The 19407-nt window shown below is 43.4% G+C and overlaps 1 protein-coding gene across 1 annotated transcript; it reads left to right on the forward strand.

Moving 5' to 3' along the window:
* The first annotated feature begins 2284 nt into the window (after positions 1 to 2284).
* On the forward strand, positions 2285 to 7885 carry LOC109418057 (uncharacterized). Its single transcript, XM_062854062.1, has 4 exons — positions 2285 to 2535; positions 2599 to 3378; positions 3628 to 4721; positions 5097 to 7885. The coding sequence occupies exons 1-4, from the start codon at positions 2485 to 2487 to the stop codon at positions 7093 to 7095; spliced, it is 3924 nt and encodes a 1307-aa protein (XP_062710046.1). The 5' UTR covers positions 2285 to 2484; the 3' UTR covers positions 7096 to 7885.
* The last annotated feature ends 11522 nt before the right edge of the window (positions 7886 to 19407 follow it).

Here is a 19407-nt window from a genome sequence, read left to right on the forward strand (position 1 = left end):
CTCGACACCAAACCCCCGTGTGTTCATATAGGAAACGGTTCGCGTCTGTGCTGATTTGACAGAAGCGATCGCTCGCTTCGCTGGTCGACCGTTAAATTAGGGGGGACAGTTTTGGATCGCCACTGTCACGTCGGTTCGTCGGTGCGTCTACTGCATTTGAATAAACCGTTAAAAATGTAAACGATGGCAAGTGGATAGAGTGGGGCGTCTATTTGTCTGTGATAGAATGTTACTTTTGCCCTTATTTAAACTCAATCTAGATATGGGCGTATATACAATGATCAATTTCTCCAGGCCGCTGGCATCAATGAAATTTTATCGCAGCCAATACAGTAGACGTTCGATAAGTGTTTACGTTTCACTTACCGAATGAAATGGGCCTTTTCATTTGACTTCTTAAATCAGCTGATTTTTCTGAATTTTGACAGTTTTTCTATGAAAACGACAGTTCAGCGTTTGTAAACAGTGACATACACGGACCTGTCAACTGAAAAGGCCTATTCGATAACTGCAACAACTGACAGACGTCAAATAACTGTCAAATGCTGCAGAATGCAACCAATGTGCATTCAAAAAACATAGCAGTGCAACGAAAGTGCATGCAAAAAACATCGCGTCATTGTTGACATTTCATTTTGACGGATAGCGGTGCGATAACTGCAAAACTGTTGGACTTAGCGGACTTGCAGTTAAAAAGCATTGCAGTTAAAGCGCTTGCACCGAGCGAACGTCTTCTGTATCTAACTGCTTTAAACTCATATTCATGTAAATTTAAACGAGCGTCTGAGTTCATTCAAATATTATGCGTTGCGCGAAAATTTGTACGCGCAAGCGCCCATACATCTCTGCCTGTAAGAAAAATCATTTCGGTGTTTTTCTAGTCTAGTACTTCACTGAATGTCTCCTATTCGCGCACTTATTGTAGAAGACACAATAATGATTAAACATACCAGCGGAGGTCTATGAGCCATTTTACGAAACATTTCGGATCAGCTGATCGCTAATTTCATGAATGAAAATTTGACAAAAGGTCGCGCCCAAGCCCGTGAGTGTTAATATCAATATCAACACTGTTGTCGTTTCGTATTATGCTTTTGGTCGAAATCCGAAGTGACCGAACGTGCGAAAATTGATTTTTTACCTACTTAGAAATGTCGCAACTCAATTTGGATTAGTGCATATTGTTGCTCTTAATTAGCTCAATGATGCGCAACAGAAAAACTAGATTCAAATTTACTTCGCAGCTGCATCTTCGCATGTGCTTCATGCGACGACTTCGATTTGGTGGTGCGACGATAATAAAATAGACTATTAGCGATTTGCACCTTTTTTGCTCTCTATTTTTTTGCAACGGGTAATATTACGTAACGCAAAATTTGACAATTTTAACATAACAAGTTTTGTAAGGGAAATTTTGGAATTGTGTATGAAGCGCAACACAGCGCTAGACCATCTCCCTCCACCCTTAGCGTTACGTAGTATTTGAACGAACCTCTAATCCTTATCAACAAACACTGCTTTTTTCCTGGATTAGGGAAGATTCATTTATTACGTCCATTGTTTGTCGGGATTTCTAGACCACCCCTCCCCCTAATACACGTACTGTCACATTTTCTTAGACCCCCCCTCCCCCCAAAATATTGGTCGTACAGTCCGGATTCGCTGGTTGGGTCACGACTGCGCCCCGATTAGCGAATCGTGTTCGTTCGTTGGGGCAACTGACAACTGATCAAAATGCTCTAGACACACGCAAGTGACGAGAAATACGTCACGGAACACTCACATACTTGCGTAAACGTTCTGTATACAGGAGCTGTGATGCGACGGCGGTCAGACGTCAAACTCGTTTTGACATCTATTTTGACATTGACAGTGCTTTTTAGTTGGGTTTTGCCCCAACCAGTGAACATTCAACCATCGAGACAGCCCATCTAACGAGCTCTCAACGAACGAATCGTCACTGTATCCACTTATCCGCGAGCGGTAATGGCGGCGGCGGGCACATTAACCGATTCGCATTTTGACGTTTCATGGGGATCGCAATCGGTTGGCGCCACCGATCGGTAGGCGAAGGGGGTGAGGAGGAGAATGAAACTGTTTTGACTTTCTCCCATGAAACGTCAAAATCCGAACCGGTTGGTTATGCCCGCCGCCGCCATTACCGCTCGCGGATAAGTGGATAACTTTTGAACGTTCCCTTATCCCGATGATGACTTTCTGGGGATAGACCATTTTCAAATGCAACGCGAGATGTACCAACCAGGCAAAACATCGTACGCACACATCGAAAATGAACAGCTGTCAAAGCGTTGCATCTGCAATGCAATCATTCTGGGCAAAAAAGTAAACAAAGTGCAATTTTCTTGCGAAAAAAGGTATTTTTTATAGAAAAAATCAAATAAAATCACTTAAAAACAGTGGTTTTAAAATAGTTTGTCATGGAAGCCAAGTGAATTGATTGAATTATTGACAATAACCCTCAAAATGGACATTTTCCATAACCAATGCTCAGAAAGTCTGGGGTTTGATTCGATGGTAAGTAATTTTGTTTTGATTTTGTCACAAGTTGAACGAGATAAATCGTTCTTTTTGCTTCAGCTAGCAGCAAATCCCATCAATTCACCGCTGCAAGGTTCCGAGCCGACTTCCCACTTGAATTTCAATTCCTCGCCTTTCTTCAGTACGATCGTTGGTCCGTCGTGCACCGTGGCCAATGTTGTCACGCAACCCTCATCACTTGGTAGCTGCTCTACTAGCAATGGTAGCTGTAATGTCGTCACGGGAAGTTCAACCGGGCCCAACGATGTCCTTCTACCGAGCATATTCGTTAAGGTTCCCATGCAAATCAACCAGCAGTATCAACAGCAAAGCCAGTCGCGTAGCAATAATGCGGCCGAGGGAATCAAGTGCGAGGACAAATCGGAACCAATCAAACGGGAGCTGGGAGATCTGCGAGCGCTGGAAAAAGGAACGGCCATGGTGCAGTTACCCAGCATTTCCGAGAGTTATCTGGAGGAGGACCGCCAGGAGCAACAACAACAACATGTGGAGGAAGCCGAGCTGAGGGTGCACTGCTGCGAGTTTTGTCCGTTGGTTACCCTGGTGGAGCAAACATTGAGAGATCACGTGCACGCCCAGCATCCCAGTCGGGAACGTGCTGCCGATGGGCAGTATTTCAATTGCCCTGCGTGCGAGAACAAATTTTGGCAACGGAATTCGCTGGAAGTCCATCTGGAGGTGGACCATATGATGGTGCAATCGGAGCTCAGAACGCTGGTGGACCGAAGATGGCCGCGGGCTCAACAAGAGACGACAGGTTGTGAGAATTCGGTCAACGTACCGATTGTAGTTCCAGTATCGGAGCCCCCCTTGCAGACGGTAAGTTTTTTTTGCGAGTGGAATAACAGGATATGGAAAACCTTGAAAGGCCTATGTAGCCAACGCGATGAACCATGCTAAGGGTGTCTCTTCTGAAATATTGTCATTTACCTAATTCCATCACAATATAATTTGTTGTCACATGGATTCAATTAGCAGGCAACTCAGTAACTGTTTTCGAAACTGGTTGAACGCTCTGCCTTTTTGCTTTTTTTGAAAGTTTTAAACTTACACATGATTACTTTCTAGGTTGCTCCAGAAAATCGAAGTCGAATCTACATTAAAAATGTACAGTTGCTCAAGAAACCGGATGTGATCGAGCAGGAAAATGTCCAGCAAGCCCAACACCAGCATCACAATCAGCAGCAACAATCAATCCAACAGCAGGCACCACAGAATGGGAAGATCTATATCCGGAATGTTTCCTTGTTGCAGAACCTAAACTTTGCCCAGAATGTGGAGAATGTATTTCAAAATTCTTCAGGATTGCATGAGAGCAAGTACAGCTTTGTAGTCCCTGCACCGAGTCCTAATAGTCAATCACCTCCTATAAGCATTGGAGAGCAGCCGGGAGTGAACGGAGGAACTTCCCAGCGGAACAAAATTTTCATCCGCAACGTGGACATTCTACGGAACCCAATGATTCCCATAACACCTCCTACAATCATGTCTACCTGTGAAATGAGCCGTACTAGCAGTAGCGAAAGTTTGTACACAACTCCACCGCCGCCAGTCGTCAGTCCGGCCACATCCGTGTCCAGCATCGGAACGCCGTCTTCAATGGGGTTCTCGGGACCAAACATGGTAATTCTACCGACTCCGATCTGCAGTAGCAATTCTTCGACTCCTCCGATGATTTACACTCCACCCTCGATGACCGTGGCCAACAATTTCGATGCTGCTCAGCAGCCACCGCGGAAGAGCAAGATATTCATCAAAAACATCAGTGTGCTCAAGCAGCCGACTATCCATCTGAAATCCGTTGACGAGCTCAATTTGATGACCATCGATCAGGTGCAGTTGCAAAATTTGCTGCCACCTACAACGAGTAGTGTTCAAAGTTTAAACAGCACAGAGGAAATGAGTGCGGATGACGGACAGCAACCCTCGATGCAGGAGGAAAATTTTGGCAACATTTTGGAAGAGGTTCCCTCCGATCTCGATGACAACTTCCAGGACAACGACGGCGCTCAGTATCAGGACATGGCAGGTTGTGATTCTGCCTGTGGAAGTGTTACAGAGCAGGAATCTTACCAGCAGGAATTTAACAACGATTTTATCATCATTGAACCGGATCGGTCTTCGGAGAACATTGCTTACGAGGAACAACAGGGGCACATGAGGTAGGCGACCGTTAGATTTGGGGAACAATTGTTGTCTGTTTTCGAAGATCGCTCATTGGTTGGTGTCCTCTTCCGGGATAACCTAAGTTTTTCAATTTCCCAACCATTACTAATCCCTATCCCAATATTTCCTGCTTCCCTAAGTAGATAATCTTCTTAAGGCAATAACACAAATATCTCTAGTGGAGCCGCATATTTGGCATAAGGTCGTTTGGCATAATTGAAATGCACTCTTCTTGTTATGACAAGTGTTATGGCAACTTTCTGTCCTTCATGGCAAGTGACCTCATGCCAAGTGATACAACCCGTCCCAAATGGAGGAGATAACGTGCCTTTGGAAATAATACGTAATACATCTATCCCATACGTTTACAGGATTCCCGATCATTCCAATGAACTAATGGATCATCAACAAATCCAACCGTCTGCTCCTGAGCCTTCGGAAACTCACCAATTCCATCATACAGATGATTACAACATGTTCGTCTGTGCAGAAGACATCATTAATCTCGATCCTCCAGCACCATCAGAGCCGGAATCTTCGGAACCACCATCGATACAGTCAACGCCACCTCACACACCATCGCAACCTCAACAACCCTTACAAGCCCATCCAGGTCGTATCTACGTCGCTGACAACTTGATGGAACCTAGTGTGGCAAATATGCAGACATCGCCACAGCTCCAAGTGCACCCAGTAAACGAAACATCGATCTCACCATTGAACCAGATAGAACAAATCAATAATGGCATTCCTGCGGGTCAGTCAGCTGACCCTCTGCTTCAGCAAACGTCATGTCCGAAGGCACAACCTAACAAACCCCTAGTCAAGGAACAGGAACGTACGAGGAGTAGAGGTCGTCCCAAAGGGGCCAAACAAACCGGCATAACAAAATTAAAGAAACTTTACACCAATCTGACTCCCATGGAGGAAGGCTACAAGTGCGACATCATGAGCTGCGGAGTTCGCTTTCGGCAGCGAGAAACTTTAGAATACCATAAAACCTGCCACGATTTGTCGTGTGACATCCCCAATACGACTGGGACCCGTTGTCCGGAGTGTGGCGCACAGGACTTCCGCACCTGGAATACGCTGCATACACATCTGTGGAGAGACCATTCGATAGACATGGAATTGTATTCTTGCCAGTTGTGTAACTTCAAGACACCGGTCTTGTGTCGGTTGAACAACACTCACATGAAGATCCATTCCGATGAGAAGAACTTCATTTGTGCCGTCTGTAATAAAGCGTTCAAGAACAACAAACAGCTAAGGAACCATCGGCGAACACACCGAGAACCTGCTGACGTTCAACAAGTGAAAGAACAAAGATCTCCAAGTCCCTGGCTCCACTCGGATTACCCGGTCAGATGTGTCAAGTGCGATTTCAAATTTGCGAACCACAAATACCTGAAAGCACACATGGAAAACCGACACGGAACATCGGAAGTCGACGGTCGAATCAAGTGCACGGTCTGCGGAATGCTGTTCAAAACGCGATACACTTTGCAGACGCACATGGCCAAGCACTCGGACGAGAAGCGGTTCAAATGCTCCAGCTGTGACTTTTCCTGCAACGATCACAATTCTATGCGGCGGCACAAAATGCGGCATGACTCTGAAGGACACATGTATCGCTGCGCCTATTGTGACTACACGAGCATTCAAAGCACAACCTATCGGAGGCATCTGGAGCGCATGCATGCCGATGTCGCTCCTAAGCTGCTCTACAAATGCTCCGAATGCGCGTTTGTTTCCATTAGCGAGACCAAATATCAACTTCACTGGCTGAAGCACAAACCGGTAGAAACTGAGAAAACAACGACGGCGGTGGTAGTGCCGGAAGGCACAACGCCGCCAACTGCAGCTGCTGCATCAACCGAGCCTTCCCAGCAAGTCGTCGAAGTGGAAGAACCTGAGCGCCAGTGCGAAAGTGTCAACTCCGACGTGGTCATTGTGGAAAAGGACTCTTCGGAACCTCCGATGGATGCTTTCTCGCTGATTCCTTCGCCAGCAGGCGATCAGCAGTTCCCACTGATACGACCGGCCGGGTTTGCCAACAATCTCTCCAAGGTGGACAACTTCTACGGCTACGGTGGCGATCAGCAGCAGCAATCGGCGGCGGGGATGCAATCCTCGGTACAGCAGGGAAGCACTGTTCAGCAGGTGATGCCGATGACGACGACGACAACGGCGACGACGGATGGTAATGCAATTATGTCGGCCACGTGCGTTTCCACGGTCGGCGGAACGTCATCAGGGAGTGGGCATCAGCAGCAGCATGGGTACGATTCGTTAATGAACAGCATGAACTCGATGGTACCGATGACTTACGGGGAGAGTGCCCTTGAGCTTGAGCTTGAGCTTGATTGACCGCCCGCAGTTGCAACTCCAGTATCGCCAGATCAACTACACTCACACAAGGAACCAATGAGATAGCTGCTTGGGACTAACAGGCATCTTCAGTGTGTGAGCGTTGGTGGTCTTGTATTTATAGGCGACAATGGCGCCTGCTGCGTCAGGATGCAGGTCAATGGGGAAGGGGAGGGAAGTAATGATTGCAATCGCTTGCCCACATCAGGCCGTTGAATCCTCTGCGCCTGCACAAGGTCATGCGGATGTTGGTGTGTTGGTGGGAAATGTTTATTTTTGGCACATGGATCATGCATTGGTGCAAGGGTGCCAGGAGAGTAAAGCGTTAGATTGTGTGAAGATTACTGTGAAGCGGCACAGTCCGCTTGGTTGCATAACTTGCAGGCGTTATATGATAGATTGACACTGTGCTGTGATGAAAGTTGGAAGAAAGGGAAACGGCTTTTTTTCAATCCGTTTCTGGTTCTAGCGATCGCTACGAACATACGAATATACATGAGATGTATACGTAGGAGAGAGAGAGTGAGAGAGAAAGTAGATAGAAAGATACAAAGTAGGAGGAAAGGGACGAGCCAGGGATTGAACCCAGGACCTTCTGCATATCAATCAGAAGCGGTAGCCACTAGACCACCAAGCTCGTCCCTTGGATGTGACTTACGGGGAGAGTGCCCTTGGGAGCTAAAGTAGGTTACGTATTAGTAATTTATTCTTTTCTCAATGTGATATTAGAACTATAAGATTAATTTATAGCTGGAAAATTAACGCAATTAAAATAACTTCAATAGTATTTCGAAATCGGACTTTAATTCCTACATTAAATGCACATATCCTTAATCCCACCGTGTAAAAATTAGCTCTTTAGAGTGGGTCATCGTTTATAGGGTGGGGCGGGGCAAGATGGGTCGCGGGGCAAGATGGGTCAGTGCCATTTTCGGGCGCATTACTCATGTTTTGATTATGTTAATAATTTTCTTAGATCACCAGCATGAATATTAGCGTGGTTCAAAAAATCGTTTTTGGTCCACACCGCTTATTCGATTCGAAACCAGATTCTATGCCTTCTCCCAAAATTTGAACTCATTTGATTGAAAATTGAGACTGCACAAGACCTTCAAAGTTTGTATGGGAATTACTATGGGAAAACGATGTTTTTCATTCAATCGACCGTAGTATTTTCCCAAGTGCCCTAGGGCGTTAGTTGACCCTTGGTACTTCTAGGTTACTCTATCAGCTACAACTTTGCCGAAGACCAAATTAAAATCGCATGCCTCATTAATTAGTTACCAATTTTTATCCAGAATCGAAATCTTTACTCATGATGATTAAAATAAACGGTGAGCATCACTGCATTTTGCAGTGAAACATAGTATAGCCATGATTTCAGTGTACTATCTTTGGCGCCATATGCAGCAATGTTGCCTGCTGGGAAGCTGGAAGATCATTGCTAAAGTATGTCCGGTTGGATACAAATCGATAATTAATTAATGAGGCGTCCGATTTGAATGCGGTCTTCGGCAAAGTTGTAGCTGATAGAGTAGCCTAGGAGTGCCAAGGGTCAACTAATCCTCTATGGCACTTGGGGAAATGCTTTGGTCGATTGAATGAAAATCATCGTTTTCCCATAGTAATTCTCATACAAACTTTAAAGGGCTTGTGCAGTCTCAATCTTCAACCAAATGAGCTCAAATTTTGGGAGAAGGCATAGAATCAGGTTACGAATCGAATAAGCGGTGTGGAGCAAAAACGATTTTTTGAACCACGCTAATGAATATACAAAAGTTTAGGGCATTGATTGAAAAATTATTCACTCTCATTGGAAATAAAAAAATAAAATAATTTTTAGCCATTTTTCTTATGCGATACATTCCATATAATCCCCATATAAACTGCCGCGGGGCAAGATGCCCGAGCAGGGAATGAGAACTAATTGAAAACAAATTGAGTTATTTAGATATCACGAATTTTGATAACAAAGTGAGTTATCATTTTGTATGACTTAAGTGTTAACATAACAAAAATGATAACACAAAAATGTACTGGAATATCTTATTGAAAACAGAATAAGTTCTCATTGATAACAAATTGATATCTCATTTTGTTATCCACATTTTACGACTTGATATCATACGCAGTTCTCAGGGAGTTATCAAATGTATAGCGTAATAACTAAAAACTAATAACAAATTTAGTATTCATTTTGATATGTTATTAGGCATTATTTACATGAATTTTAATGAGATTTTATTTTAAATTCAGAAGAATCTCGTGATTAAAAACTTGTTTTGTTTGACACGATATCATCAGAATATGACCCCTATTAATGGCGTAGTATTATCGATTGTAACATTAACATTCAATCAGTCATTTCTAACATGAGCCTACACGAAGAAAAAATGTATGGAAATCGGATATGATATCCTCATAGATATGCAGCATAATTATACCATGATTCAACTAAAAGATTAATGATGGACATTCAAGTGACAAAGAAAAGTAAATTTGGAGTTAAAGGACAACTGCACGTAATATTTTTGTATAATTATATTTCAGCTTTTCCTTCTAATTATATGCACTGCAGTAAAACAAATGTGGGAGATGTTCACGACATCCCAGAGCAACAGGCATAGGGACTCAAATTGAATTATATCGAGCAACGAGTTGAGTCGCATTCGGCTTCTCAGCTCTTTCCCTCGTTACCCGGGGAAAAATGATGACATTGAAAAAATAAGGCATCCGATTGGAAAAACATTTTACTACATTAATTCTATCGGATTTGGCATAATGATCAAATGGCATAATAGTTGTTTGGCAAAATGGCCGTTTGGCATAACAATAAGTGAAATGACATTCACCATTTTCATGTATGATAAATATCTGTGTTATTTTCAAAGTTGTATCAAACATCACGGGATTCAACAATTCGGTACGGAGCTACAATGAATCCTTTTTCACACGAGAAAACTTTATAAAGATAAAATAGGGTGATTCATGTATTTTGGACAGGCTGAGGACAACGTTGAAAAAATCGTCCTCCAGCTTCCTTAGACAGCAATTGATTATTTTGCAAAGTTACTAATACGCTTATAATATGATTGTATACAAGTATACTTTGCGTTCCTAGTGACAAAAACCTTAACAAAAGTATTTTAAGCTGAGAAATTCACAATTTCCAATCGTCTGTTAGAATTGCATTTTGGACACCGAATATATGTTCTGGACACCCTCAGATATATATAATTTGGACAGGGCAATTATCTCAATGTTTAGCCATGAATACTGCTAAATCATGGAATATTTTTCATTGCAATTAGGCAATGAAATTGCAAAAAATATCCGGATTTTTCACGTTTCCGAAATGTGCAATGTATGAGTTGCTATGGGAACAGCGAACTTCCCCTTCGATTTTCTCTATTCGTGGATTTAGTTAGATACGGTGTTTGGTAAAGCTAGGCTTGATTTGTCTTTAATTTAGAATTATGCCAAATGAACATTATGCCACTCGGGTATAATGCCAAACGACTGTTATGCCAAACGTCTATTATGCCAATTGACTTTATGCCAAGCGACCTAAAGTGTGAGGAAATTTTGAGTACTGTGGAACTCTCGTTATTTAGTTTCGAAAGCACAAATGGTGCAGTTTTAAAATATAGAAATGCAGAAATAATCACCCTGTAGTTCAAATTTCAAAATATTTGGCAATTGTTTAGATTAAAATAACTATTATAGGGAAACTTTTGTATTCTGGGCAGTTTTGTTCTCTTCGTCATGGAAGGCTTTTTGAAACCTTTTGAATTAAACGTTAGCCTCAAATCTTTCCTAACCAAACTGAGCTATACGACCAAGTTTCAGGCAATTTGGCCGATAAAAAACCGCTCATAACGAAGAGAACAACCCTGCCGTTAATAACCAGTCACTCTAAAAAGATTTTAAGTTCAAGAAAATTTAAGTCAATAGACCATCAATTGAGACCATTACCCAGAATCGGCTAATTATAAATTTTGTGTCAATATGTAAGTACAATACTCAGGTAGATTTAACAAATATTTTGTTGATGATGAAGTCGACTCAAGTACAAGACACTGAAGACGACCTTACAGTTGAGGTCGAAATCCGTATCTGTCAAAGGATGCAAATTCTAATTCCACTTAACAGTACTTAACCCGATTTTCTTTTTACTCAAATATTTTGTGAATATAATTAATAGAGGTACTCACTAAACAGATTAAATTGCTGTATAAGCCATGATTTTCTGCTTATTTGAAATGTTTCATGATTTTGCGAATTAAATAATCAAAGATTGCCTTGAAGATCACGACGTTTTATCAGTTTAACCCTTATGTGGCCGACAGGGTACCCGGGTACCCAGCGCTTATTTAAAAAGCACGGTGTAGAAAAAAGCAAAAAGTTTGTCGGACACATAACGGTTAATCAGTTTACGCAGTTAAGTGAATCCCCCTAATGTTAATAATAAAGCATATTAAACCTATTTTGGATTTTTGAAATCAAATCTTGTTATCATTGAGTTTTTGAAATGATAACAAAATGATATCTCAATTTGATATTAAATAAAAACAATTCGGAACGAAAACTTGTTTTGATTTCATTTTGTTATCAATATCAAAATGAGTTATCATTTTGTTATAGGTTTGTTCTCATTCCCTGCTCGGGTGGGTCACCTTCAATTTTGAACGTATTTTTGGAGCATTCAAAAGATAATTATTTTTTATTACAAGACTATCTCATAAATGACTTCAATCAAGCGGAATGAACGCTCAAAATTATAACATAAATTATGATAATTTTTTAGTGAAAACATCGATTTTCAAGTCGCCTTAGGACCACTTCATTCGTAAAGTTTTTTATATTCCAAATAAATTTATTAAATGTTTACTAGTAGCTCTTGTTTACTCAGTATTGATATGGAGCATATATGAATGCGGAACAAATCTTATATTTTGACGTTTTTCGTTGAGAAAATGTGAATTACTTAAAAGGTGACCCATCTTGCCCCGCACTTTTTTCACGGCGTAAAATCGATCACTTTTTAAAACTGCTTGTTTAACATCATATTTTGTATTCAATGAAGTTTTTATCGACTTTTAGCATAGCTAACTAGTGTATTAAAGAGTAGCGGACGAATACAAACCAATACGATTTGTATTTACAAAGTTACGGTGATCCATCCTTAGGTGACCCATCTTGCCCCGCCCCACCCTATGGAAAAATGAAAAATTCAATGGTATCCCATCAGATTAAAGCTTTTCTGATCCCATTTCAGGACCCAAATAAGTGTGCAAAATTTGGGCACGATCGGTCATGTCTACGTTTTGCGCATCGCGTTTGAAGTTTGTATGGGGTTTTACATGGGGAAACACACTTTTTTGCATTTCTCTCATAACAAGCTCGATTTTTTCTAAAACCATGTAACCGATAAAGTGAAAACATAGCCTAGGGTGTCCTGAAAAACTTTGTCAAAGACCGCGAAGTGATGTGATGCTTATGAAAAAACTTATAGCGTTGGCATTGCTTGGCAAAACATCATGATTTTGTTGCTATTGTTATTCCTTTACATGTTAAAACATAAACACATGCATGCGGTTCGTTGGTTATAACTATTTACACAAGCATCGGATCGCTTTGCGGTCTTCAACAAAGTTTTCAGAACATCCTAGGCTATCATTTTATAGTATCGGTTAAAAAGTTTCAGACAAACTTTTTCAACTTATGGCAAAAATGCAAAAAAGTATGTTTTCCCATACAAAATCCCATACAAATTTCAATTGCAATGCGCAAAGTGTAGACGCAATCGATCGTGCTCAAATTTTGCACAGATACTCAGGACCCGAAACGGAACCAAAAAAGCTTTGATCTGAGAAAACGGTTCCGATGACCCACACTACTCTACATAGTTAAAATTCACGAATACAAAGAAAAAAAACTTAGACCCACCTTTCTACTTTTCGATAACGTTGTTTAGTCGGGGCCCGTGGCGCAAGTGGTCACACGTTTGATTCATAAGCAGATGATCATGGCTTCGATCCCAGCCCCGGCGCTTTCGCCAGTTGCTCTTTCCCCCTGAGAGCAGCTGACACTCCGGGAGCACTGATGATGACAAGGTCGCATTTTACGCGCCGCTCGAACGCGAGTACGATCGCTATCCAAACCACGACATCAAGATCATCATAGGAGATTTAAACGCTCAGGTAGGTCAGGAGGAGGAATTCAGACCGACGAACGAAAACGGCCTACGACTCATTGAATTCGCCGCCTCCAAAAATATGGCCAGACGTAGCACCTTTTTCCAACACAGCCTCCCTTATCGTTACACCTGGAGATCACCACAGCATCGACTTTCTCGTCCGCGTTGCCAGACGAGGGCAAGCTCGATGAGGCCCTTCTAGAGGACTGCTGGAGTACAGTGAAAGCAGCCATCAACGACGCAGCCGAGAGCACCATCAGGGTACGTGGAACGGAATCGACGGAACGAATGGTTCGACGAAGAGTGCAGAACGGTTTTGGAGGAGAAGAACGCAGCGAGGGCGGTAATGCTGCAGCAAGGGACCTGACAGAACGTGGAACGTTACAAACAGAAGTGGAAACAGCAGACCCGCCTCTTTCGGGATAAAAAGCGTCGCCAGGAAGAAGCATAGTGCAAATAAATGGAACTGCTGTGCCGTTCCCAAGAAACACGGAAGTTCTATCAGAAGCTCAACGTATCCCGCAACGGCTTCATGCCGCGAGCCAAAATATGCAGGGATAAAGACGGAGGCCTCTCGACGGACGGACGTGAGGTGATCGAAAGGTGGAAGCAGCACTTCAATCAGCACCTGAATGGCGTGGAGAACGTAGGCACGGGAGACCACGGCAACGGAGAAAACGACGACGCCAGTGCAGCGGAGAACGGAAATGAACCAACTCCCACGCTGAGGGAAGTTGAGGATGCCATTCACCAGCTCAAAACCAACAGCAGCTGGTAAGGATGCTTGTTGGATTTAATCACCGTTAACTAGTATAGGGTATATGGATCATTCCTTGGCCTAATTTGCAAACCGCCTTGACAATTTTGACCATAACTCATGAATTAATAGCACTAGAAATAATATGTTGACCCTATTACGCACTCTAGGCAATGCATGTTTCACCAATTTGAAGTAAACTAACGTAAATATTCAAGAATTTACTTAACTAAGTTGAAAAGATTCGATGTGATGGTATGCAACGTTGGTCTATGGTACAAAAATTGGCCTATTAGTGGATACAACGTTGGCCTATTGCTTTCCATGCACTAGAACCACTTATTATCTAATTTTTTCAATATTTCTGCTGAGGCATTATCTCTGTTTGTTCACCAATCATACTTTCAAATTACATTTTCGGAGCCAAATTTTCAAAAAACTATAAATAAATCACTTAAACTAAAGTTCTTTCTTTTTTAGTAACTCAAACAATGCAACCCGATTATTGTGTTATATTTTTACAGTCACCGCACACAAAATCTATTTTTCTGTTCGTTCTTTCTGGTTCTTACGCAAGCAATGTTGTTGGCGTCACTTTATCGGTGTTTTTTACGTCACTTTACTGATGGGCCAAGATTTGGGTACATAGTGAAAAAAATGTCCTCAATATTCGGCTCACATGTAATTTGTAAAATAGTTATTATTCGTTAAAAACAAATATACACATTCAAACTAGCATCTTTGACCGTCGCATCAAATGTTCAGTTATTGAAAAGGCAATTCGAAATATTCCAGAATCATGCCATTTATGATCATGTGTATAGACTACCCACTAAGACGAAGAATCATGGCGTCTACAAAAGCTAAACAAAGTGACATTTTCATACAGTTTTAATACTCCAAAGTGCTAAAATTGAAACGAAATGTTACAATTGTTTGGCGCAAAACTTTTCCGATATCCAGTTCGGCATGTTTGTTTGAGTTTTTGGTTAACGTTAAGATAGGCCGAACGAGGGGACTATGCCAACGAAGCATCCCGATACCCTATATCTTTATTGTTGATATTTCTCGGTGAACGAATAAAACAATCTCGTTTTGTGCGTGACGTTTCGGCCTAATCACATTTCGGCCATCTTCAGACGCAATTTGATCGCCGCAGCTGATGCTACCTCCTATCCAGCTGGGAGATCACAACGCTCAGGTAGAGTGGTACGTGATCTCCCAGCTGGATAGGAGGTAGCATCAGCTGCGGCGATCAAATTGCGTCTGAAGATGGCCGAAATGTGATTAGGCCGAAACGTCACGCAAAAAACGAGATGGTTTTATTCGTTCACCGAGAAATATCAACAATAAAGATATATATATAGCATATGCTGGTAAGGATGGTATCGCAGTGAACTCATAAAGATGGGTCCAGAAAAGTTGACCACATGTCTGCATCGGCTGATAGTCAGGATCTGGGAAACTGAACAGCTACCGGAGGAGTGGAAGGAAGGGGTAATCTGCCCCATTCACAAGAAAGGCGACCATTTGGAATGTGAGAACTTCAGGGCGATCACTATTTTGAATGCTGCCCGCAAAGTGCTATCCCAAATCATCTTCCGTCGTCTGTCACCTAAAACGAATGAGTTCGTGGGAAGTTATCAAGCCGGCTTCATCGACGGCCGGTCGACAATGGACCAGATCTTCACCGTACGACAAATCCTCCAGAAATGCCGTGAATACCAGGTCCCACGCATCACCTGTTCATCGACTTCAAGGCGGCATACGACGGTATCGACCGCGCAGAGCTATGGAGAATCACGGACGAAAACGGCTTTCCTGGGAAGCTTACTAGACTGATTAAAGCAACGATGGACGGTGTGCAAAACTGCGTAAGGGTTTCGGGTGAACTATCCAGTTCATTCGAATCTCGCCGGGGACTGCGACAAGGTGATGGACTCTCATGCCTACTCTTCAACATCGCTCTGGAAGGTGTGGTGCGACGAGCCGGGCATAAAATCCGGCCAATTTGTGTGCTTTGCGGACGACATGGACATTATCGTCAGAACATTTGGAACGGTGGCAGAGCTGTACAGCCGGAAGGATACGGTGGGCAGGGCATGTTGCAAGAATGCCGGACAACAACCCTGCAAAGCTGGTGTTTGCTACTGATCCGGTTGGAACAAGAAGGCGTGGAGCGCAGAGAGCACGATGGGCGGACCAGATGGAGCGTCGCGACCGAGGATGGAGAGCGGCAGCCACAAACCGAGTATTGTGGCGTACTAGTGTTGATTATGTCTTGTCTTAAATGTGATGTTGAACAAATAAATGTATGTATGTATTAGCGTGGGTCATAGAGGTCGTTTTTTTTTAGATCAAGACTTTTTTGACTCCATTTCGGGTCCTGAACAATTGTACAAAATTTGAGCGCGATCAGTCATGCCTACACTTTGCGCATCGCGATTGAAATTTGTATGGGATTTTATATGGGAGAACTCACTTTTTTGCATTTTCCTTATAAAAGAATAAAATTATTCTGAAAGTATTTAACCGATTATGTAAAAGTATAGCCTTAGATGTCCTGAAAAACTTGGCCGAAGACCGCAAAGCGATCCGAGTCTTGTAACAAAAGTTATAACCTACTGATCGCCTGAGTGTGCTTATATTTTAACATGTAAAGGAATAACATCAATGATAAAATCTCAATTTTTGGCCTGACTTAAGAAGAGTACCTATATCTTTTTCCACATGTATCGGATCGCTTTGCGGTTCTCAACAAAGTTTTTCAACACATCCTGGGCTATACATTATTATTAGCGGTTATATGGTATAGAACAATTTTGAGCAACTTTCAAAAAAAATACGAAAAAGTATGATTTCCCATGTAAAATCCCATACAAACTTCAATCGCGATGCGCAAAATGTAGGCTAAACCAATCATGCCCAAATTTTTCACAGATATTTGGGACCTCAAAGGGCATCTTAAAAACTTTGGTCTGATTGAATCTGATCAATTTTAAATTTTCCCATACAACGTTGACCCACCTACTAGTATGTATGATGACGAGAGAGCATTCGCCACAATGTTTTGAATCCATTTCTGCTGTGTTCGTCTTCGCCCAGTAGTGATAGTAACTTATGAAGTAACGAAACCGCTGGTGCTATCGGTCTTAAACAACAAGAACGGCCGCATGGTTACTGAACTCCTCTTGCAGAGTAATAAGAATCGAAGTCACAAGCACCTTTTCTCACACAGTCTCCCTCATCGTTACACATGGAACACAGCAGAGGGAATCGCAAATCGACGACGTACTTACCTTACCGGTCAGGCTAAGGCCGGGGTGGCCTCTGCTGTACATAGTAGCCGCCTCCATTCCACTCGGTCCATGGCTGTTTGTCTCCAGTTCCGCACTCTGCGTAGGGTCCGCAGATCGTCCTCTACTTGGTCGACCCACCTAGCTCGCTGCGCTCCACGTCTTCTTGTACCGGTCGGATGACTCTCGAGAACCATTTTAGTCGGGTTGCTATCCGACATCCTGATGACGTGACCCGCCCACCGTAGCCTCCCGATTTTCGCGGTATGGACGATGGTTGGTTCTCCCAGCAGCTGATGCAGCTCGTGGTTCATTCGCCTTCTCCAAGTCCCGTCTTCCATCTGCACTCCGCCGTAGATGGTACGCAACACCTTCCGTTCGAAAACTCCAAAGGCGCGTTGGTCCTCTGCACGTAGGGTCCATGTTTCGTGCCCATAGAGGACGACCGGTCTAATCAACGTTTTGTAGATGGTTAACTTCGTGTTACGGCGAACTTTATTCGATCGTAGAGTTCTGCGGAGTCCAAAGTAGGCACGATTTCCTGCCACAATGCGCCTCTGAATTTCTCTGCTGGTGTCGTTGTCGTCGGTCACCAGTGAGCCCAAGTACACGAATTCTTCAACCGCCTCGACTTCATCACCGTCGATATGAATTCGGGGTGGCGGGCGCGGTAATTCCTCCCTGGAGCCCTTTGCCATCATGTACTTTGTCTTCGACACATTAATGACTAATCCGATTCGCCTGGCTTCACTCTTTAGTCGGATGTACGTTTCCGCCATCGTCTCAAATTTACGAGCAATAATATCAACATCATCGGCGAAACCAAGCAGCTGAACGGATTTCGTGAAAATCGTCCCACTCGTGTTTATCCCCGCTCTTCGTATTACACCCTCCAAAGCAATGTTGAACAGCAAGCACGAAAGACCATCACCTTGCCGTAACCCTCTGCGAGATTCGAAGGGACTCGAGAGTGTCCCTGATACTCGAACTACGCACATCACTCGATCCATCGTCGCCTTGATCAACCGTATCAGTTTATCCGGGAATCCGTATTCGTGCATAATCTGCCATAGCTGTTCTCGATCGATTGTATCATACGCCGATTTGAAATCGATGAACAAGTGATGTGTGGGCACGTTGTATTCGCGGCATTTCTGCAACACCTGGCGGATGGCGAACATCTGGTCCGTTGTAGCGCGTTCACCCATGAATCCAGCCTGATATTGCCCCACGAACTCTCTTGCAATCGGTGATAGACGGCGGCATAAAATTTGAGAGAGCATCTTGTAGGCAGCGCTCAGTAGTGTGATCGCGCGGTAGTTCCCGCAATCCAACTTGTCGCCCTTTTTGTAGATGGGACAAACGATACCTTCCATCCATTCCTCCGGTAATACTTCCTCCTCCCAAATCTTGGTAATGACCCAGTGTAGTGCTCTCACCAGTGCTTCTCCACCGTATTTTAGAAGCTCGCTTAGTAGTTGATCTGCTCCAGCGGCTTTGTTGTTTTTCAACCGGCCAACCTCCTCCTCAATCTCTTGAAGGTCAGGGGCCGGAAGTCTTTCGTCCTGTGCACATACTCCTAGATCTGTTACCACGCCACCTTCGGTACTTGCAACGTCGCCATTGAGGTGCTCATCGTAATGCTGCCGCCACCTCTCGACCACCTCACGCTCGCTCGTGAGAATATTCCCGTGATTATCTCGGCACATGTCGGCTTGTGGCACAAAGCCTCTGCGCGAGCGGTTCAGCTTCTCGTAGAACTTTCGTGTGTCCTTAGCGCGGTACAGCTCTTCCATCGCTTCGCGATCTCGTTCTTCCTGCTGGCGCTTCTTCATCCGGAAGACTGAGTTCTGCCTGTTCCGCGCCTGTTTGTAACGTGCCTCATTCGCTCTCGTACGGTGTTGCAGCATTCTCGCCCATGCTGCATTCTTCTCGTTTTTCAACTGTTCACATTCGCCGTCGTACCAGTCGTTTCTGTGATTCGGAGTCGCGAAGCCTAGTGCTGTAGCCGAGGTACTACCTATGGCGGATCGGATGTCCCTCCAGCCATCTTCAAGTGT

This window comes from Aedes albopictus, chromosome 2, assembly GCF_035046485.1.
Source record: "Aedes albopictus strain Foshan chromosome 2, AalbF5, whole genome shotgun sequence".
Taxonomy (NCBI): domain Eukaryota; kingdom Metazoa; phylum Arthropoda; class Insecta; order Diptera; family Culicidae; genus Aedes; species Aedes albopictus.